This window comes from Typopeltis vanoorti, chromosome 16 (genome assembly GCF_054136105.1).
Source record: "Typopeltis vanoorti isolate ZY-2024b chromosome 16, IOZ_Tvanoo_1.0, whole genome shotgun sequence".
Taxonomy (NCBI): domain Eukaryota; kingdom Metazoa; phylum Arthropoda; class Arachnida; order Uropygi; family Thelyphonidae; genus Typopeltis; species Typopeltis vanoorti.
The window spans coordinates 46,977,060-47,001,343 of record NC_143564.1 but is presented as its reverse complement, the minus strand read 5'-3'; the positions used below and the strand labels follow the sequence as shown (position 1 = coordinate 47,001,343).

The following is a 24,284-nucleotide window of genomic DNA, read 5'->3' as shown; positions in this document are numbered from 1 at the left end:
TTAAGTTAATTATTTACTTTTAAAGAATTCTCTAGACTCGTATTGGATTTATGTGGGAGAATAACATATTTGCATCTATGTAAAGTACAGTGCCAAGATTAACATAATACGAAGTTGAGTACCACTTTCCTTCATAATATGAAGAAACCACCTGTTCAACATCTCACCTCAGTTGTCCAGGTGGTATCTCTGTATTATGAAGGAAAGTGGCTCAACTTGGTATTATATTATTCTCAGTTTCTTTATAAACCATCTTCTATTATGCTTTTTGTAAGGGTGGGACTTATGCATTTGTCAGTTATGATATCCCATGCCACATATTTTTGGACCTGAAATCTCCTTTATATGAGCTATTCTGACTCAATGTTTCCTTGCCTTATTTTGTTAGTTTCATTTGCTACCTCTACCATTCTCTTAACTCTGTTGACTTCACAGACCTGTTTGACTATCTATCTCTGAAAGTCAGTCATTCACAGTCCAGTTAGCCTCCTTGGTCATTTCAACATCCAAATTCAGACTTGCTTCCCTTCTCCAACTTTACAGACCAAACTGGAAAATTGAACTGTGTACTATCTATAACAGTTTAGCACAAATTTTTCACCAATCCACCAGAATTCCAGATTATCGTCACCATTTTCCCAACACCTTAGAACTTTTCTTAACCAGTTCTCCCTTCAATTGATGGAAAGTCTTTCCATCAATTGAAGGGAGATTATGGTCAGACTTTCCCTTTAAAAGTCTGACCATAATCTTTTCTATGCCTTCTTTTTCTACAAGCTGTCTTTCTTCCATTTATTCTCAGTCTCATATTCTGTGTCACTATAATGATCCCAGTTGAAGTGACCTGAAGGACTTTTGTGCATTGATTCCATTATCTGATTACTGATTCTACTCTTCTGATCCTAGCACCTGCTCTGATAACAGAAATTATCCTCACTAGAAGAAGTACTTTCATTCCCCACTCCACTCAAAATCCTTGACTTCTTATCCAAACCCTGGTTTTCCAACAGTTGTGCCTAAACAGCCCAAAACTCAGCATATGCCCAATGGCTCAAGTCAAAAACTCCAGCCTCGTACTCTGTTTATATTACAGCTCATAACTGTAAAACAAAGCTGACTTTGTAAGACCAAAATGCATTATGCTTGTCTTCTGTTCAAATGGCAGTCAAGCTTTCTGCTCCCTAGCCAAAGCTGTGGAACTCAACTTCTCTCCTACACACATGTGGTATACCACTTCCTGACAGTACAGTGGTAGCATCTCCTAAAGATAAGGCTGACCTTTTGGCATCAGTTTTTTTCCTTAAACTTTCATATAGATGACAACTTCCTTCCACCATTTCACAAACTATCCCCAGTATTCCTGTTCTGAAATTTCACTTGAAAGACATCAGAAAAATACTCAGTAGCCTTACTACCAATAAGTCTCCTGGCCCTGATGGTATTCCTCCAGTTATACTAAAAGCCTGCACCCCAGAACTTACTATCTTATATCATCTCTTCAAGTCATACTCATTTGACATCTATCCAACTGCTTGAAAGCAAGCTTTTATCCAACCTATTCCCAAAAGGGAAAATAAAAATTAACCATCTAACTGTTGCCCTAATGATTTGACCTCAAAACTCTCAGGTAATTCATGATTCAAGATCATCTTTAACCAGTACCTTAAACACTGTTCTCCTTGCCATTCTCAGTTGGAGTGAGGACAACCTGGTGAATTTTAATATTACCAAAACACCATCCTATATCATCCTATAGAACAAACATGTCCTACATTGATAAAAACTGTTTCACAAGAAAATTCAAAGAGGCAGCAAATGTGATCAAAATTCCTATGCAATGCAACAAAAATCAAGGTTTGATTTTAAATCAAGTTTGGTCAGCGTTTATCAAAAATTTATCCAGTTCAGACCTCGGACAGAGTGAAAGTGAACCACAGAACGCGACATCAAATAGCATTGTTTCCAGCTAACACGTATGGTGTATAGATCTGTTAGATCGGTTGTATAGATCTGTTATTCAGTTTTTTAATGAACTTTTTTGATGTTCATAATACCAACAAATGAACTTGTTTTTTTTCATAATTTCTTATAGTTTGTGCTTTAAACTGTTAGTTCTCTTTATCCCTGAAGATGTTAGTCTGATGACTAATGAAACTTGTTGGGTTTGTTTTTTAGTACTTGTTTACTTTTAAAAAACAGTCTTTTTTAATAAAAATGTGGTCACAAAACCGAAATAATTCGATTGAACTTCTTAACCACAGAAACCTCCGCATGATTACAATCCTATATTTCCAGGAAGAAAGACCATTCCTCTTTTTCCCTCACATTACCTCTTCTTTTTTTTTACATGGGCTATTGAAGTGCTGTCGATGTGCATGATATTGCCTCTCAGTCAAGTCATCCGTTTCACCATCATATGGTATGACCTGCTTCCACAAATTGGGGTCTAGCGTATATGACAAGCATTGCCATCACAAAAGCATATCTTCCATAATTGGAGGAAATTCCAACTATGCCCCTGAGTGGTAGGTGTCTTTCATTGCCTGGTGAAATACCACCACCACCACCTTTTAGTGTGAATGATGTCCTCAAGGATGCCAGTCACTCTGGGAGGAGGGACAGATCCACCCCATTCGGGTACACAGCAGTAAAAGAGTTCTGCAGGCTGGCTGCTTGATAGTACATGGAACCGAACCAGGTAATAATTAATCTGGAGGCTTCCCAGTCAGCTAACAATAAATCCTGCTATCACTTACTCTTGGTGATTACAGGCATATGAAGTACAGCAGCTTGTGGGTGGGGAACTGTCTAGGTTATGTGGACAAGAGATAGGATTCTCCCTATGGGCAGTATGTTTGTAAGTCTGAAACCTCTCATTGCATTTCCCTTTTCCTTATTATCTCTTCTTCCTCGCAGATAATGGATTATAACTCAATGAAACATGAATTTACCACACAGATCATAAAAATTCTTGCAAAGAAAACAATTCAAAAAAAAAAAAAAACATCCAATCAAAATAAATGAAAAAAAAAAGCACTAAAAACCATCAACACTAACAGAACCCCCTCAGTTGCCCAAAGTATACATTATGCATTTCCTTCATCCACAAGAGCAACACTTGTGCATTCATCAGAACTGACACCCCATGCCAGAGATAGCAAATCCTCAAATCTCTTCCCCCAGTTCGATTTGCTTTCAATTTTTTTTTTTTTTTTTTTTTTTTTTTTTTTTTTTTTTTTACCAGACCAACTTGTTGCTTTCATCTGCTCTTTTTATCACTCCCCAAATTCTGATAACTATTTTCTGACCTTTTCAATTGAAACTCTCTCTAAAGCTTTATTTTCTTCAGTCAAAATACCCTAATAGTGAGGTCATTCTTCTTGGGGCAACTCCACAACTCGAATTGCCATCCCTGTCTCCATTTCCACTGATCAAACAGGCAGCAATGCCAAAGTATTTGCCATTAGCAATGAACTAATTCAGATTGTTAATCTCCCCAATAGAATGCCTGACAAATCCCTACTAATACACTTGATTTCTTCTTAACAAGATCCCCTTAATATACTGTGGATTTCAGTCCATTTGGCACTATAAAAGTGCCAAATAGAATTGGAATTATTTCAGTGACTTTTGCTCCTTCTGCTTCTGTTCTCTCAATCCAAACAACTGTTCAGACTGACAGAAATCATTCTCCCAGGAATGAAGGCCTTCATCCCCAACATCCAAGCTTTGGTTCTCAAAAAAGTTTGGCAATGCAGTACAAGAATAAATCTCAGCATACCACAAAAAAAAAAAAAAAAAAAAAAAAAAAAAAAAAAAAAAAAATACACACACACATTAAGATAATACAAGTTTATGCACTAGATCACTCTCATGGTGTATGATGAATATGAGAAATTTCTTTCTCTCTGCAAATAGAAAGAGTCAAAAGGCTTCATTTCAACGGTGTAAAATTACATAGGCAAAGTAGAAATTTAATATCTACTTTGCCTATGTAATAAGAAATTGGTAATACCAACAGAAAACACATGTCAATAGTAATGGGAGACTTTGATGTTCTTACCAAAGTCCTCCCATGACTTTTGTTTAGCCAGTTTTACAGAGTGTTTAGCTTTCTTACATTTGTTTCTGTATGCTCTAAAAGCACAAACTGACTTTTTTTTGCCAGGAGCCTTTTGATATTCTTTCTTCTTTTCCTTTAACTTCCTGTGTCCACCATGGAGTTCTGATTTTTCTATCCTTGCAGACAACCTCACCACATGCTTCTATGGCTAAATGAATCTGTGTTTTCTTCAGGGCTTGCCATTGAATGTCCAAGTTCTGATTCCTGTTCTGAAACTCTTTCATTTTTTTCTGGAATAATATTTGTGCCTCAGTTTTTCTCTTGCAATTTCATGAATGACTGAGCATGAAACTTCCAGAAATTCAAAAGAATGTTGTGTAATTGTCTAATTACGATTTAGTGAACACGAAAACTTACGATTCTCGTAAGTTTTCGTGTTCACTCTTTCCACCAAATTGTCTACCACTGCACTTTTTATCATGAACATTGTTGTGGTCTTCTTTAATCAAACAAGACCATTGCCTAACCTTACTGTCACTTATTACATTAGGCCTGCAAACCTTGCACAGTTGTCAATGAATTTCTACAGATCTATTGTTTTCTGCCAACAAAAACCGTATTACATATATATAGTCTATATAATACTGGCAGGATGTTTTATCATAGCAGTCATTATAAATTAATTATAGAAGACAGTGAATAATAATACGATGAAAATAAAAGTAAAATGGTCAACAGGTATCTAATGAATCATTCTATTCTACCATTCATGTGCAACCCCTCTCCCATATCTTAATTGGTGGTAAATTCTGAGTGGACCTTACTTTCTGGATGTGTTTCATGAAAAAATTAATTATAAAATGAGAACCTTAACTCTTTTGAAAACACAGAAGAATTTTCAGAAAAAAGGGGAAAAAATGCTTTACTAGATGCAATAAAACAAACCTTATGAAAAAAAGATAGGCCTAATAATAATTGGCTTACTACTGAAATAATAGATCTGTGGTGCCTAAAGAAAAGGATAAAAGAAAAACTTTCTGCTCAGAGCACACCTGAATCGCAAGAAAACCAGAAGTAGTTAAAAAAATAAAATTATATCAAAATGTAGAGAAGTAAAATCAAATTGGATAAATCAGAAAAGTAGACATATGCCAGAATGAACTAACCCAATAAAAGAACTTTCAAAAACACACACACTTTTACCACTAAAAATGAAAGATAAAAGAGGAAATCTGACTGGTGAAGTAAAAAAAAAAAATTCTGACATCTGTTTCACAAATGTAGGGCGGGCCTGTTTTAAACAAATTTTTGCAAAAAGTTAATGCCAAAAATTATGAAAAAAAAGTGATAAAATTGAGACCTCAAAAATATTCAAGATGGAAATAACTGCTGCAATCGAATAGATGAAATCAGATAAATCTCTAAGCAGAGATGAAATACTGATAGTTATATAAGTATGGAGGAGAAACAACAGAATTTTATTTAGTGCAGTTATTCAACCAAATCTTAAATTCTGGGGAAATTCCTAATGACTGGAAATTGGAAAGAGTAATTCAGAAATGTCTTTGTACAGGAAAGTGCAAATTATAGACTTATGACCTTATTAAGTCACATCGATAAATTATTTATTGAAATGACATAGAATGTAAAATAGCTTATGTCATTAAACAAGAATTAGTTAAAGAAATTAAAGATTCCCATAAAGTGAATCTTCTTCTAGATGCTTCTACAAATATGTTAAATGAGGAGGAACTTTTTCTTTATATGAGATACATAGATAAAAATCAGAAACTGAAAGAGGCATTTGTTTCCCTGATTCTTCCCCAAAATTCAACTGATGGTACTTTGATGTATTAGAGAGTGAAATGAACATGCTTTCTTGCCAGAAAGGTATTTGGTTAGTAGACATTGTAACAGATGGATTGAGTAACATGCTGGGGACAAACAATGAGCTAGTAGGCAAATTAAAAAGAGACATGCCAGATCTTATATCGGCACATTGTATTGCACACAGTTTGAATTGTGTTTTAAATTTTATTAAGGATGTTCCCTTTGTTTTTGAAATTCGAACAATAGTAAAAAAGTTTTACCAGACTTCACCAAAAAGAATTGGAAAAAGCATCAGCCATATTACAAACAAAAATCCTGATGTTCAAGTATCTGCATTGAGTAAGGTGAGTGTCTAATAGATAGTGGGATCATTGACTGTGTTTGTTGAGTACTTGATATGATATTGTATTATCAAAAGGCTTCCAAAGAAAGTGAAGACATGTTTCACAAAAAAAATCCATTTCATTTCACTAGTTGCTTAAATTCATTTTTCAAAAAGAAAATCTACTACTTAGTCAAATAAAGTACCATTTTGGATAACACCTTAAATATCCCGTAAGAAATGAGATAAGTTCCACAACTTGCTGATAGGAAATTTTTAGATAAATAGTGTATCCAAATAATGCATGTTGTACCATCATTTTTTTTATATTTTGGTTTAACCAATAAGAATACAATTTGGTCGGCTAAATCCCAAATTGCCAGCCCATCCTCGTTCGTTCAGTATCCAAGTAGATACCCAACAGGGTGCACCAGGAGAAGGTGAGGATTGGACATTAGGTCAGAAGCCCTGGTCGGTTCTCCGCATTCCTTTAAAGGCTATGTGGAGGTCTCCTCTCAGTTATACAGCTTTGACCCTTAAGCACCCCAGCGCTTTGCTTTATGCAGATGATGTTATACTACTAAATAAATCTGCTACAAGTCTGCAAGATTCTCTGACTAAATTGAATAGCTGTTGTAATAGATATGGTATGAAGGTCAGCAATAAAAAGACAAAGACAATCAAAATAGGCAGAATCATTGAAAATGTCAACTGTGTTGTGAATGGAGAACCTGTGGAACCAGTGAAACATTTCAGCTACTTAGGCACGATTTTTACTGAAGATGGTAAATTAAATATAGAAATAGACAACAGAATCAGCAAAGCTGGTATGGTAGGAAGTCAATTGAATAAATTCATATGGAATAAGAGAAATTAGTAGGAACACTAAATTAGCTGTATACAAGACAGTGTTCAAACCAGTTTTAACTTATGGTTCTGAGAGCTGGGTCAGAAGTAAAACACTTGACCAAAGACTAGAGACTGCAGATATGAGAGTCCTGAGAAGGATTATAGGCGTGAACAGATGGCATCAATGGCAGTATCATATTAAAAACGAGGATATTAGGAAAGAACTTGACATTGTCAGCATCCAGGAATACGTTAGCAGAGCTAATCTCAGGTGGTATGGTCACCTAAACAGAATGGGCGAAGAAAGATTAGCAAAACAAGTATTCTCTGCCAGGTTGGCAGGAAAACGACCCAGAGGAAGACCAAGATATAGGTGGATTGATACAGTACAATGTGCCTTAGACGATAGAAATATAAGTTCTGATAATGTTGGAGTCTTGACAAGTGACAGACTGATTTGGAGGAAAATTGTAGATAGGAAGTTAGTAATGATGTAATTTTTTTCATGTAGTACTATCATATCCTGTACACCCCTTGAGGGTACATGGCAGGAATTTGATGATGATGAGGATGAAATATTTTTTTTTTTGTCATGTTGTACCATCATATTTTATTTTGGTTTAACCAATAAGAATACAATTTGGTCGGCTAAATCCCAAATTGCCAGCCATCCTCATTCGTTCAGTATCAAAGTAGATACCCAACAGGGTGCACCACGAGAAGGTGAGAATTGCACATTAGAAGAGATCTTCTAATGTGCAATTAGAAGATCTCTTCAGATCTTCAGAAGAACCGATCAGAAGCCCTGGTCGGTTCTCCGCATTCCTTTAAAGGCTATGTGGAGGTCTCCTCTTAGTTATACAGCTTTGACCCTTAAGCACCCCTTAATTAATAATAAATGCTTATATTATTAATAAATACATATATTAATAATAAATGCATATGTTAATAAATGCTTTAGCAGAGCTAATCTCAGGTGGTATGGTCACTTAAATAGAATGGGAGAGGAAAGATTAGCAAATCAAGTGTTCTCTAACAGGTTGGCAGGAAAACGACCCAGGGGAAGACCAAGATATAGGTGGATTGATACGGTACAAAGTGCCTTAGACGATAGAAATATAAGATCTGATAATGTTGGAGTCTTGACAAGTAACAGACTGATTTGGAGGAAAATTGTAGATAGGAAGTTAGTAATGATGTAATTTTTTCATGTAGTACTTTCATATCCTGTACACCCCTTGAGGGTACATGGCAGTAATTTGATGATGATGAGGATGAAATAATGCATGTAGAGGGGTATTCAATTGTTGGGTTAGGAGAATCTGTATAATTACGAATAGATGAAAGAATTTCTTTCATCTATTCATATGTTTGGTAAAAAGATTTAGTGAAAATGATACAGAACTTGCTAAAATTATCTCCATATTAGATAGTTTCACCTGGCTTGTAAGACAAGAAATAAAAATTTTGATGATTATCATCAAAATTTTTATTTCTTGTTTCAATAAATTATTCATTAGGATTAGATTTATTTATTGAAACAATAAGGAATTGTTTTAATAAATTATTCAAAGTTGTGTAGAAGCATTGAAACATACAAGACATTTTTGAAATAACAATGAGTAATAAGGATAGATTTTGCCAGTATAATTGGCTACAGTTTCAATTGTAACTATACCAGCAAATATATTCTCATGTGAATCAGATTTACGTGTCAAATAAATATAATATATAGACTAAAATACAGAAATATTATTGAAAAGAAAATGAAAGAGTTTGAGAACAGGAATCAAACCTTGGAGATTCAGTGGCAAACTCTGAAGGAAACATTGATTGATTCTGCCAGAGAGGCATGTGGTGAGGTTGTGTGCAAAGATAAAAAAATCAGAACTCCCTGGTGGACACAGGAAGTTAAAGAGGCAGTGAAGGAAAAGAAGAAAGCATATCAAAAGTTCCTGACAAATAAGTCAGCTTTTACTCTTACAGAATACAGAGACAAATGTAAGAAAGCTAAACAGTGTGTAAAACTAGCTAAACAAAAGTCATGGGAGGACTTTGGCAAGAATAAACAAAATAAATATCAAGAAGGTGGCAAAATATTCTGGAGGTTGTTGAAGAAGCTTAGGAATGGAGGAAAGAGTGCTGTAAAAGGAATTAGAGATGATAAAGGTGAAATGAAAACAGGAGAAAAAGATATCCTTGAAGTATGGAGTAATTACTTTGAAAAACTGCTAAATGAAACAAGCAGTGATGACAGCACAGTGATAAAAAACACTGACCAGGCATGCAGTCAGGAATACATATCCATACTTGAAGTAGAAAAAGCCATCAAAGGCTTGAAATGTGGAAAGGCAGCAGGAGTAGATGATATTCGACCAGAAATGCTGAAGTATGGTGGTATAAGAGTCTTACAGTGGCTGCACTGCATAGTTCAGAAAGCCTGGACAGAGGGACGAATTCCCGATGATTGGAGTAGAGCTCTCATAGTACCCATATATAAAAAGGGAAATAAAACTGAATGTGAGAATTACAGAGGTATTTCCCTACTGAGTGTTCCTGGCAAGATCTATGCAAGTATACTTGAGAAACGGTTGAGAAGAATTGTGGAAGAAAAGCTTGGTGAAGAACAAGCTGGATTCAGGCCAAATAGAGGCTATCAGGATCAGATCTTCACTTTACGACAAATAGTCGAGAAAGCATGGGAATATAACAAAGATCTGTATTTAAGTTTTGTCGATTTGGAAAAGGCATATGACAAGGTGCCAAGAGAGAAGCTATTCAATACGCTGCAGTTATATGGTGTCAATGGGGCATTATATCAAGCAATACTTAGTCTTTATTTGAGTTGTGAATCAGCAGTTAGAATTGAAGGAAGTACAGGAAGATTGTTTAATGTTAAATCTGGTGTGAGACAAGGATGTACATTATCCCCTCTGTTATTCATTATCTATATGGATCACATTATGAAGGAATGTGGTATTAAACCTGATATCAAAATTGGAGATGTTAATGTCAGCTTTTTGCTTTATGCGGATGATGTTATACTTCTAAATAAATCCGCTACAAGTCTGCAAGATTCTCTGACTAAATTGAATAGCTGTTGTAATAGATATGGTATGAAGGTCAGCAATAAAAAGACAAAGACAATGAAAATAGGCAGAATCACTGAAAATGTCAACTGTGTTGTGAATGGAGCCTGTGGAACAAGTAAAACATTTCAGCTACTTAGGCACAATTTTTACTGAAGATGGTAAACTAAATATAGAAATAGACAACAGAATCAGCAAAGCTGGTATCGTGGGAAGTCAATTGAATAAAGTCATATGGAATAAGAAAGAAATTAGTCGGAACACTAAATTAGCTGTATACAAGACTGTGTTTGAACCAATTTTAACTTATGGATCTGAGAGCTGGGTCAGAAGTAAAACACTTGACCAAAGACTAGAGACCGCAGATATGAGAGTCCTGAGAAAGATTAGAGGCGTGAACAGATGGCATCAATGGCAATATCATATTAAAAATGAGGATATTAGGAAAGAACTTGACATTGTCAGCATCCAGGAATGCGTTAGCAGAGCTAATCTCAGATGGTATGGTCACTTAAATAGAATGGGAGAGGAAAGATTAGCAAAACAAGTGTTCTCTGCCAGGTTGGCAGGAAAACGACCCAGAAGAAGACCAAGATATAGGTGGATTGATACGGTACAAAGTGCCTTAGACGATAGAAATATAAGATCTGATAATGTTGGAGTCTTGACAAGTAACAGACTGATTTGGAGGAAAATTGTAGATAGGAAGTTAGTACTGATGTAATTTTTTCATGTAGTACTGTCATATCCTGTACACCCCTTGAGGGTACATGGCAGGAATTTGATTATGATGATTATGATAAATATAATAAATGGCCAGTTGAAATCATCAACGAATCCCTTCATCCTGAATAATTTATTGATGACACATATGAATGGCCCTTCTCTGCCGGACTTTATTCCAGATAAATCAGTTAATAAGCAGTATTTTGCAACCAAGAAAAGATATGCTGGGGGGGGGACATGTGAAACCCTCATGATCTGTTAGTGTTAGTAGTGTACATTTTAAATCCACAGTGAAGGATATTTCAGTTTAATATGTAGTAAGGATTAAAGAATGAATTATTATTTTGTTTTGTCACCATGGCATTTAGTTTTTGAAAGCATTACTTATATATATATATATATATATATATGGGAATAAATTTTTAACTTGGGTATATTGTATATTAGGATAACCAAGCAATTTTATATGCTTGGTTATTTTAGCTCCTAATCCCAAGTATGCAAACAATTAAGTTTGCGCCTGAAACAAAGTTCAAGTCTAAAGATGGTACAATTAGGAGCTAAAATAACCAAGCATATAAAATTGCTTGGTTATCCTAATATACAATATACCCAAGTTAAAAATTTATTCCCATCAATATCTCCTCCAGAGATTTTTATTAAAACTTAATACACCTTGTTGCAACTTATATAGGTAAAGTTGATAAGGCTTTGTATTACTAAAACCTTGGTATTTAGGGTCTAGCTACTCACTGAGGAGACCTCAAAAAAGGTCGAAACCGGTCTGGGTAGTGACCCCACCCATAATGCATTGCAGTATACATCTTCTAGTGAGATGTGCTTTACATTATGGGAAAATACTAAGAATAGTGATCAAAGCTTTAACCACCTTTACAATGAGTTGCCCTGGTGTTGTACCATCTTTAGACTTGAACTTTGTTTCAGGCGCAAACTTAATTGTTTGCATACTTGGGATTAGGAGCTAAAATAACCAAGCATATAAAATTGCTTGGTTATCCTAATATATATATATATATATATATATATATATATATATGTGTGTGTGTGTGTGTGTGTGTGTGTTATAAGTAGATTGATATGAGATACACCATGGGTGAGTAAATTTTTTTGTGACTAGTAACAGAAGTTGTATTTCTGTGGCCATTTATCTTTCTTTGCCTCCTTTCTTCTGATTGTTCAATTACTACTTAAGCTTATATGTTGCTCTGAATTTTGAACAGCTTTTTTCTTTGGCACTGTTAGCAGATTTTCAAAACTTAAATACAGATCCTTGTTATATTCCAATACTTTCTCTAATGTTTATCATCATCAAATTCCTGGCAGGTACCCTCAGAGAGTGTACATGTCAGGATACTATGGCAATGTACAGGATATTATGATATTGCTACATGAAAACATTATTACTAAATTACTAAATTCCTCTTGAAAAAATTTCCACCAAATCATTCTGTTCTCTCTCGTTACTTGAGTGTTATCAGTATAATGCAAAATGACGGAAAAACCGTTTATCATAAAGTAAAAATCAGGTTCAGATATTAGGTCCTTGATCTGAACCTAACTTCTTGTTCTTCATGGATGCCGGAAGTTTTTTTACTTGGTTATATTATAAATTAAAGATACCAAGAAATTATATATTTGGTTTAATCCTTTATTCAAGTATAAGCAACAAAGTTTGCACCTGAAGTATTTTCAGGGTTGTGGCAACTCATATACCTTAGTATCACCTCTGGGTCTGGCTTTCACTGATGGGACCTCAATAAAGGTTGAAACCGGTCTGGGCAGTGATGCTTCCCATAATGCATAGCATTATACATGTCCACATGGATATGTGCTTTGCATTATTGGGATATAAGGCAAGTAATGTGAAGTCAATAGCTTCTATATAGGAGTTGCCCCAGTCCTGTTTTGTTTTGTTTGTTTACACTTGGATGAAGGATTAAACCAAGTATATAATTTTTTGGTTTCTTTACTTTATGTTCTTCATTTTTCCCTTTCATCATTTTTCTTAACCTCTTCTCATGATGGTACATAAATCTTACCTGGAACATTTAATGGGAAATTTTTTCTATGATTTTCACATTATTCTACTTGTCTCTTTATATATGGGTAAAAGTTCTATTTCAATTTAAACTACTCTTGCTGTAATTTCTAAGTTTGTTCAATAGATTCCAGATTGTTTGTCATCTTCCAGATATTTATCTTCTGTATTCTTCCCAAAGTCTTCTTGTGATGACTTTATATGTTAACTTTCTTACATTTTTCTCTGTTTTCTCTAAGGGCACATTGACTTAGTTGGAACTTTTGATATGATTTTGGATATTTCAGAACTGTCTCTTTAATTTCATGAATCATCTACAAGTTATCTGTCTTTCCTTACAGATAACTTTTATGATCTGGTTTCCTGTCTAAATCAGTATTTTCTTCAAAGTTTTATTTGTTCTCTAAGATTTGAGTTTTGTTCAAAACTATGTTTTTAATGCTCCAATAATAGTAATATATATTTGGTATGCAATTGACACCTGACAGCTACTCAATCTTGATTCATTTTAAAATTTTGTGCTTTGTACTTTCCAGTATCATATCGAAAAAAGAAATAGATAAAATTCTGCACCAAGTACTGTAATTCCCCCCCCCCCCTTTATGCGCAGTTTCAGTTAGCTGAGGTCAACTCCGGCTTGAAAATATCAAATTGAAAATTTCAAAAATAAACAATTTATAATTACATCGGCAAACTGGATATGAAGAATCCAAAATTATTTCAAAGCCAAATTGTAAAATCTATGAAAGTTTCATAAGTTGACCTGAGACCTTATGAGAATACAATCTTCGGCATCCCAGAGTTGCCTTAGCTTGCATCACTTGACTTAAGTAGCTGTAGGCAACTCAGGGATGCTGAGAATTGTATTCTCGTAAGCTCTCAGGTCAACTTGCGAAACTTTCATAGTTTCTATGAACATTCGGCTTTGAAATAATGTTGGATCTAATATCCACTTTGCCTATGTAATTTTGCGTTGCCAAAATGAAGCCATATGGCTCTTTCTTTTACTAATAGACAATTCAGAAGTTTTAAATTGAGTACCGTTCTGAGTAGTTATCAGATTGATTGTTGCGGTATCATAGTGCTTGTGTTCAAGTAACCTTTATTTTACTTAATAATGGCCCAAAGCGTAAGAGTAATGATGCTGGCAATTTGGATATGCCGGCAAGAAGCCATAAAGTGCTTCCTTTTAGGTGAAAAAGGTGAAGGTTTTCGACTTCATAAATATTAAATAAATAATAATAATAATAATAAACATATGCTGACCAATTTTCTAATGAATCAGAAAAATGATCTAATTTCTTTCTTGCTGGAACATTCTGTTTGCATCATAAGTCAAATGGCAAATTTTCTATTACTCTTTCCTCCATTGCTTTTTCCCCCCATACTCTTCATCATCTCTTCATTTCATCTTTTATCCAAGTGCAAGCAAAGTTTGCCGATGAAGTCACTTCACAACTGGGCTACTTGTATATAGAGGCTAATGACTTCACATTAAATGCCTTAGTATCCCATAATGCAATGCACATCTCTTTATGGACATGTATAATGCAATGCCTTATGGCAGTGTTTCTTAAACTTCAGATATCTGCATACCCCTTCTTAAATTTTCATTATTACCAAGTACCCCCTAATGAATTAATTAAAAAATTAATTAATTAAAATTAATAAATTAATTTAAAATATTAAAATTAATATCTTCTATTTGAATTTATATGTTCATGTAAACAAAAATATGATTTATTTTTAAATTTTGGTTCTCTAGAGATGTCAGACGACACACTCATCAATTTCATTTGATCCAGATGCAATATCAACGTTTTCTTGTTACTTACCGCTACTTGTATTTGCTATATTGCTTTCTTTTGGGAGTTTTCTAAATCCAATCTTTAACCAATGATCCATACATAAGAATTTGAAAGCTAAAAAAAATACTGTATTTACTCAAATATAACTCTAACTTTTTTTTTCCAAAATTAAAGCTAAAAAATTGTATTACGAGATACGTGTGGGAATTTTCGGAAATTAAAGTTTTCAGAAAAAAACTGAAAATGGTGCGACTTACCAAGAAGCTCCTACTCGCTATCACTACTTTTGACATCGAGAACAGTTTCTTTGTGTGCATCGTCAAAGTCATGTACCCAAATAGTGTCATCTTCTTTCCCATTATTTCAAGCAAAAATTGCCAGTAATTTACAAGACTTGAGATACGTAGAGCAGCGAAGAACTGCATATGATCGGTGCGGTATTAACAAAAGATCATGCGAATCAAAGACAAATTAGCATTTCAACAGTTGAGTTGAAATGCTAATTAATTCCCTTCAACTGAATTTCATAATATCTGAAACACATTCACCATATATTTCTTAGTTTTAACACATTAACGACGGGGATCATGTCAAGCAAAACCATATGTTCCACCGGAAACATATGGTTTTGCTTAGTCTATACATAGTTTCTGTTGGAGAGGGGATGTGATTCATTAGTTAATGCCGTTTTATTCCGGTTGTCTCTAATTTCACCGTTTATTGAAAACTATAATGACTCCTTTAATTATGCATAGCCGAAAATTGCCACGTACCCCCTAACGACCTTTCGTGTATCCCGGGGGTATGCGTACCACACTTTGAGAAACACTGCCTTATGAAATGGACCACTACCCAGACTAGTTTCTATGTTTATTGAAGTCTCACCGGTCGGAGCCAGACCCAGAAGTAATGCAGAAGTCATACTTTTGAGGCACAATACTAAGGCAGTTGATGTGAAGTCATTAGTCTCTATATGCAAGTAGACCAGTCACACACAAACTTTGTTGGCTTACTCTTGGATAAAGGATGAAACCAACAATATAATTTCTTGGCATCTTTAATTTATAATATAACCAAGTGAAAAAACTTTCAACGTCTATCTCTAATTCAGAGTATTTTAGTAATAAGATGTGACACCTTTTAGATACTTGTATATGGAAATATGACTTCTGCATTACTTCAACCTTGATATCACTTCTGGGTAATGGCCCTTCCCATAATGTATTGCATTATACATCTCCATAAGGAGATGTGTATTACATTGTGGGATACTAAGGCATACCAATTGATGTGAAGTCATTAGCCTGTATATACGAGTAGCCTAGTCCAGAAGTTGCTTCACACACAATCTTTGTTTGCTTACACTTGGATAAAGGATGAAACCTAGAATATAATTTCTTAACATCTTTAACTTATAATATAACCAAATAAAAAAACTTTGAACATTGTGGTTAAACCACAATGAAAAATCATGGTAGAACATTGTGCTTTTATGCCATTGGGTCTTAACCTGGGCAGTGGTGCCTCCTGGGGTGCTGTGAATGCCGAGGGGGGGGCGGTAATTGTTATAATACTACTAATATAATAAAACCAAAAAATTCCATATTTAATCTAGCATCCTTATTTATATTGTATGTTTGGCAACACTGTTCAGAATAGTGTATGTCTGGCAATACTGTTCAAATTTGATAATAATAATGAATAGTAATTAGAGATTCACTTTACTATGAATCCATTCCTCCATCCAGTCATAGTAAATTTGAAAGTCATTTAAATTTCTATAAGAACCCAGTTATTTAAATTTGCTATAAGAGTTCGGTAAAGCAGTTTTCTATTCATTTGCTTCTTGGTTTTCCTGAGGATCTCTTTTTGGTTTTCATTCGAAATGCTTTTATTTATTTTTCTCAAACATATTTTTGAAGCCTGTGGATGCTATCTATCAACATTGATCTTATTATAAAAGGATATGGTTCAGCTATCATTGAATGTATCTTTTGATAGTAAGTTCTTTGTTAAAGAAGTATTTTTGCTAATATTTTTAAGTTTGCTCATAGTATATGTACATCAACCTAAATTTATACTGTTTAATATTTTCTTTATAATTTAAATTAACTATTTTAAATTAACTTTTGACAAGATTCCACATAGAACTCTGTTGCATAAGTTGCATAAATTGTTGCACTGCTCTAATCCAAATCACCAGATGTCAATCTGGTGATTTGGATTAGAGCAGTGGTGGCTTGTATGTATGCACTGCGACACTGCAGCAACCCCAAGGAAAAAATGAAAAAATTAAATTTTGTTTGTGTTTGTAAATAATAACAATGCTTACAACATTATATAAATGCAATACAACATGTTAAAGGTTACAGCTTATGTTTCGACATTGATTGAATAGTTAATAATTGGAATTGTTCGACTAACGCTTTAGATTATGACACAAATGCACTGCAATTTAATGCAGTGTCGGAATTATCACATTCGGCCAACTGCAGCTAGTCTCTCCAATATTTGTTTGCACTTGTCACTGCATGAACCAGTGAATCTGACACTGCTCGTTTGAGCAGTGTCGCTACAGATAAATTGTATGCTTGCGCATGTTATTTCTGTGAGATACGAAACTTTTGTAATTGATGCATGTTCATGGTGAGGGGTGAAATATTTTTGGTAAATCTTATTTTATTCTATTAAAATAACATAATTATTTATTTATTATAGATACAAGGCTGAATTATGACGAGTGTCACTGTTGAAAATATGAAAATAATTATATTTTCTCAATTATCGTTACATGAAAAATTATCATTACACGAAACAAATGCACTGCAATCAAACGCAATGTCAGAATTATCACATTCAGCCAATTGCAGCTAGACTCGCCGATATTCGTTTTCACTTGTCACTGTACGTAACAAGTGAATCCGACACTGCTCATTGAGCAGTGTCGCTGTAGATAAATTGTATGCTTGTGTGTGTTATTTCTGTGAGATATGAAACTTCTATTATTGGTGTGTTCGTGGTGAGGGTGAAATATTTTTAATGAAGCAATTTTTTAATATGTAAATTTATTTATTAATAAATTGGTTACTGATTTAGAAAAAATGAATTATTTTTCTTATTTTGTATATGCAGCACCCCCACTTAAAATTTTCATCGGCTGCCACTGGATTGGAGGGTGGCTAATGGACAGATATCAGAAAGTGGTTTATGGGGGAGTTAAGTCCAGGAGAAAGCAAGTGACTAATGGTGCCACAGGACTCAGTATTCAATCCTCTTTTGTTTAATTTGTAAGTCACTGGATCATCCTCAGTGTCAAATCATATAGGAAATGATTTGACAGGAAATATTCAAGTTGTTTGCTGACAGTGCTGATTAGGGAAAAGCAATGGAAATGAAGGTGATGCAGAGATCCTGCAGGAAGACTTCAGACTAGCATTACGGGCAAAGGTAAATGGCTGCTAGTTTAATGTGCCAAGTGTAAGGTGTTGAAGAGATCAGAAGCTGTGTACTATATCAATGGAACTGAACCGCAGGAAACATGATGAGACCAGCAGGGACTTGGTTGTGATTGTGTACAGGGAGTTGAAGTCAAGAGGGCACATTGCAAAGGTAACCAAAACACCACATCAGATTACATGGCTGTTGAAGAACACACACTAACAAGCAGGGATAGAAAAGTTATTGTTCCCCTATACAAGGTTTAATAAGTCCATATCTGGACCACTGCACACAGATCTGGACTCCCAGATTCCATGGTGATGAAGTTGTGGAGAGGATCCAGAGGTGAGTGACAAAGATTGTGGGGTCCATGGAATGCTCCCTATGAGAGTAGATTGACAATCTTTAGGCTTAGAAAAAATTAGATGATAGATGGGAAAAAAAAGTACTGATATGATAAATGCATTTAAGTTATTAACACGTTCAAGTAAGGAAGTGTTTCTCATGCTTATCGTATCGACAGGATTTCCCATTACCGTTTGTGTGTTGTTTCCGCATCATGCCGCGAGCTGATCTGACGCAACGTTTTCACAGTGCATTAGTTGCAATCCTTTTGGGAGAAGTTTATTGCTGCTTTCTTGTATGCTACTCCTGTATCGGGCTGGAGGCAGCCTCCTCACTGACACAGTTTATGCAGCATATTTGTTGCAACTCTGTCAGTAGAATTTTATCTGAAGTTAGCATTTGTAATATGTCTCAATGACATTGAAAATTGCAAATGCATCCAAAGAAACGCTTATTTCATGTAATTGAAAATTTGGATAACTATTACAAATATTGTTTTTAGTTAGATACTGTGTTTGGCAGTACAACAGACGGTTTAGCTTGGGTCTATGCAGTATAATTTCTGTGGGAGGAGACATGTTTCATTAGGTAGTGCCATTTTTATTCCAGTTGTCTCTAAATGCACTATTTGTTGACAAATATATTACACAGACTGCAAATGTCTCTGTACCTTATTCAGTGAACAATAAAACTGCTTCTTTTTCTTGTGTCTGCAATATAGTGGCTGTTATTGATTTACATTTCTCAAACAAATCCCTTTCCATCAATTCATTAATTATGCCCATCATAAATGCAAATATAAAAGTCTAGTGTTTATGGGATCATGTATTCTTCACTCCATCCAACAGATATTTATAACACAAGCGCACATATGATATTACAGATGTAAATTATTCACAATCCCTTTTACAGTACTGAAAGTATTTTTATTCACGTGTATTCTTTCTCTTTCTTATATGTACTGTTCTTTACATCTTTTAGTAAATCAAGTATAGTGACTAATAATCAAATGTCATTCTCTTTAATTATTATTTTTAATATATTCTGAAAAGAACATTGCTTTTCACCTATTCCCCTTTCCTCAATGTAAGATTAGTTACAATCGAAGAAACCGCTATGAACAGTCCAATGACACACACACACAGAAATGAAATTGCCGTAAATTCGCTCTCTTCAGCAGATCGTTGGATTCACAGTGAGTGAGCTATGATCGCCCGACCTAAACGTTTTACAGGATTGAAAACTTTTTTCAGTATATTGCAAGGAGGGAGAGAACAAGGGGTCACCAGTTGGATAATTGTGTGGTTAGCAGGAGTGTTAGGATGAGGTTTTTGACTTGATGCATGGTGAATGAGTGGAATGGGTTGCCGGAGGTGGTTGTGGGTGCTTCATCAGTGAATGAGTTTGAGTATGAAAGGTATTATGTGAATAAATGGATCTCCCATGATCAGTCTTCTGACTCCATGGAGATACCTGTATAATAATAATAATCTGTGATTATGTATATTTATTTTTAATATAACATACATATATTTGGTTTAATCCTTTATCCAAATGTAAGCAAACAAAGTTTGCTCCTGAAATATTTTCAGGACTGGGGCAACTCATGCCAAAGATGGTGTAACTTCTCATCACTTGCCTTAGTATCCCATAATTCAAAGCACATCTCCTTGTGGACATGTATAATGCTATGCATTAAGGGAAGGGTCACTACCCAGACCGGTTTCAACTTTTATTGAGGTCTCATAAGTGAGAGCCAGATCCAGAGGTGGTGATACTAAGGTGGAAGTAATGGAGAAGTCATATTTCCATATACTAGTTGCCAAAAGGTGTCACACCTTATTATTAAAATTCTCTGGATTAGAGATAAGTTGATGGAAGTTTTTTCACTTGGCTATGCTACCAATTATATATTGGGTTTAATCCTTTATCCCAGTGTAAGCAAACAAAGTTTGTGCCTGATGAGACCTCAATAAAAGTCGAAACTGGTCTGGGTAGTGACTCTTCATGTAATGCATAGCATTGATCATTCAGTAAACAACTTATGAACATAAGCAATAGAAAAGATTTGTAGTTATTCCCTGAAGAAATTGACCATATGTGATCATTCACACCATGTCTTAAACTTTTACATTGATTGAAAATATCATGGCTCTCTTGTGACCTTGCATGGTTTTATTTATTGGAATTAAACCAAGTAAGTATGGGAGATAGAGCTTATGATGATAAAGGTGGTATGTCTTTCTAATTAATTACATGTACTCTGAAAATTAGTTGAAAACCTTCATTGGAAAACATCTCATTGTATTACCAATATGTGTTCTGAAAAGGTTTATTGTATTCAGGATCTTTCTAAGTGAAGGTTAACAGTAGATCGCAACACCTCAACCTATTGTGAAGTTTTAAGGTATGAAGGGAAGTTGATGTTGTCTTTCTCCTAATGTTAAGTCTACTCACTATTAAATTATAAAATACTTAATTTTAGGTATCCATTGACCAATATTTTTAATAAAAAAAAAAAAGCAATCATTGTACAAGTCTCCACTTCACCTGAAAAGTCACAATCTGTGAAGCTCCTTTGTAGTTAAATCCATCTTCATATAACCATGTGATTGGAGTAAAACTCTCATAGTACCCATATATAAAAAGGGAAATAAAACAATGTGAGAATTACAGAGGTACTTCCTACTGAGTGTTCTTGGTAAGATTTATGCAAGTATAATTGAGAACAAGTTGAGAAGAATTGTGAAAAGAAAAGTTTGGTGAAGAACAAGCTCTATTCAGGCCAAATAGAGGCTGTCAGGATCAGATCTTCACATTGCGACAGATGGTTGAGAAGTCATGGGAATATAACAAAGATCTGTATTTAAGTTGTCGATCTGGAAAAGGCATATGACAAGGTGCAAAGAGAGAAGCTATTCAACACGCTACAGTTATATGGTATCAATGGGGAATTATATCAAGCAATACTTTGTCTTTATTTGAGTTGTAAGTCAGCAGTTAGAACTGAAGGAAGTACAGGAAGATGGTTTAGTGTTAAATCTGGTGTGAGACAAGGATGTACATTATCCCCTCTGTTATTCATTATCTATATGGATCACATTATGAAGGAAAGTGGTATTAAACATGACATCAAAATTGGAGATGTTAATGTCAGCTCTTTGCTTTATGGAGACGATGTTATACTTCTAAATAAATCCGCTACAAGTCTGCAAGATTCCCTGACTAAATTGAATAACTGTTGTAACAGATATGGTATGAAGGTCAGCAATAAAAAGACAAAGACAATGAAAATAGGCAGAATCATTGAAAATGTCAACTGTGTTGTGAATGGAGAACCTGTGGAACAAGTAAAACATTTCAGCTATTTAGGCACGATTTTTGCTGAAGATGGTAAATTAAATATGGAAATAGACAACAGAATCAACAAAGCTGGTATGGTGAGAAGTCAATTGAATAAATTCATATGGAATAAGAGAGAAATTAGTCGGAACACTAAATTAGCTGTATAAAAACAGTGTTGAAACCAGTTTTAACTTATGGATCTGAGAGCTGGGTCAGAAGTAAAACACTTGACCAAAGACTAGAGACTGCAGATATGAGAGTCCTGAGAAAGATTAGAGGCGTGAACAGATTGCATCAATGGCAATATCATATTGAAAACGAGGATATTAGGAAAGAACTTGACATTGTCGGCATCCAGGAATGGTTAGCAGAGCTAATCTCAGGTGGTATGGTCACTTAAACAGAATGGGAGAGGAAAGATTAGCAATACAAGTGTTCTCTGCCAGGTTGGCAGGAAAACGACCCAGAGGACGACCAAGATATAGGTGAATTGATATGGTACAATGTGCCTTAGACGATAGAAATATAAGATCTGATAATGATAGTATTGGAGTCTTGACAAGTAACAGACTGATTTGGAGGAAAATTGTAGACAGGAAGTTAGTAATGATGTTAATTTTTCATGTAGTACTATCATATCCTGTACACCCCTTGAGGGTACATGTCAGGAATTTGATGATGATGAGTGTTCGGATTTTTTTTTTTTTCCAGTTGACTGACTCTAAACAAATTATCCATGATTGCTTCATTGATCAAGAAATATGTATTTACAGTATTCATTTAATTTAGCATTCTTTCTTCATGTAAAGTTGACTTAAGTTTTTTTTTTTTTTTTTTTGTTAAATATTAGGCAAATAAATTGCTACCTCCAGATTGTAGTTATCATTGTAACTGTTTACCAACATTAATAACTTCAGCTGTGTCTCTTGAAAGGCCTCTTCATCAAAGAAAGTGAGTATTCGATGTCTGAAATGTTTAAATTTATGCACTAAAAATCTCATAAACTTTATCTTGTTTTTATGATTTCTTTCTTTCTCTCTCTCTCTTTCCCCCTCCTCTTTTTTTTTTTTTAGCATTAGTGAAGTAAAATATAATTATAAATTAATATTCAGTTTAGGTTTAGCATGTAGTTTTGATTTAAATGTTAAATTCTTGTAACTGTTCATTACTGTGGTTTAATCATTATTAATATCATGATGTCACGAGAAAATTGAGAAGCTCCAAAGTAAATCATCATAAGGAAATTTTGCAACATGAATCTGTTCCTATCCACTTAATGGAGGTGTCCCTTGCTTAACGCGAGATTTGATTAAAGCAGCAAAATTAATTGTGACAAGCTCTTTATATACGCGGCAAGAGTTTTAATTAACGCACCTTTAAATACCGGGTCTGGGTGACCATCAAGGATCCCGAAGAGATATGCTTGGCCCCGTTATGAAATCTGAGAAGGATTGGGGCGTCGTGCTGTCTTTAATGTGGAGTTTGTTGCCCACCTTGGCATACCTGTGTGCCCATTACAGGGAATTAAGACCAAACGATGTCTTGTTGGGAATAGGTGAGAGTGCCCTAAAGACTCTCACTGTTCCCGTATGCACATACACCGTAGGGAGCTTCTTTCTAACTCACAGTTATTAGGTTTCTCGGTGAATTGCAGATCGTGGGGTCTCGCTGAGTCGATATGGCTAATAATGAATTATTCTGATTGAAGAATATAATATTATTATTTGAAGATCCCTGTTAGGAATGGGAGAGAATCTAGTTCTTAGATGTAAGATACTTTAAGGTAGAATTAAGTTAGTCTATAAGCTAGTTTGTAAGTTGGGAACAAGAAATCATGTTCTTGGTCATGATTGCAATAACAGAATTGAATAATGCTGCACCATTCAGGTGTGACGTGTGGGCACCAAATCGTCCGCAGAGGACCTGGGTACTGGTCTGGGTGTTGTTTTTAGAAGAGCAGCCACCATACTGCGATCTATTGAGACTTATCCTCTGATGACTAGTCATTGCGATAGTAATCCTGCTCAGTACGAGAGGAACCACAGGTTCGAAAACTTGGTGCATGTACTTGGTCGTGTGACCAGTGGTGCAAAGCTATCATCTGTGGGATTATGACTGAACGCCTCTAAGTCAGAATCCCGTCTAGCCACTGCAATGATACCATTCGTGCCTCGTGAGTTAAAAGGCAGCGCTATTCAGAGTTGCTTTTGTACTGTTACGGTGCAATCGCTCTGGCGATGAGGCCACTAGAATGGAAGCATCAAGGCAGCCATTGAGACTATGCGACAACTGCTTCCTACGCCGCACCATTCAGGTGTGACGTGCAGGCGCCAAATCATCTGCAGACGACCTAGGTACTGGTCTGGGTGTTGTGCTTAGAAGAGCAGCCACCATACTTCAATCTATTGAG

At 35.0% G+C, this 24,284-nt stretch overlaps 1 protein-coding gene across 2 annotated transcripts in view; it reads left to right on the top strand.

The window, feature by feature from the left end:
* rictor (rapamycin-insensitive companion of Tor) overlaps positions 1 to 24,284 on the top strand; it is a 955,009-nt gene that overhangs the window by 295,005 nt on the left and 635,720 nt on the right. For both annotated transcript variants that reach the window (XM_090406113.1, XM_090406114.1), the window contains exon 13: positions 22,725 to 22,825. In XM_090406113.1, coding sequence (XP_090262239.1) covers positions 22,725 to 22,825 — 101 coding nt within the window. The remainder of the gene's footprint in view (positions 1 to 22,724; positions 22,826 to 24,284) is intronic.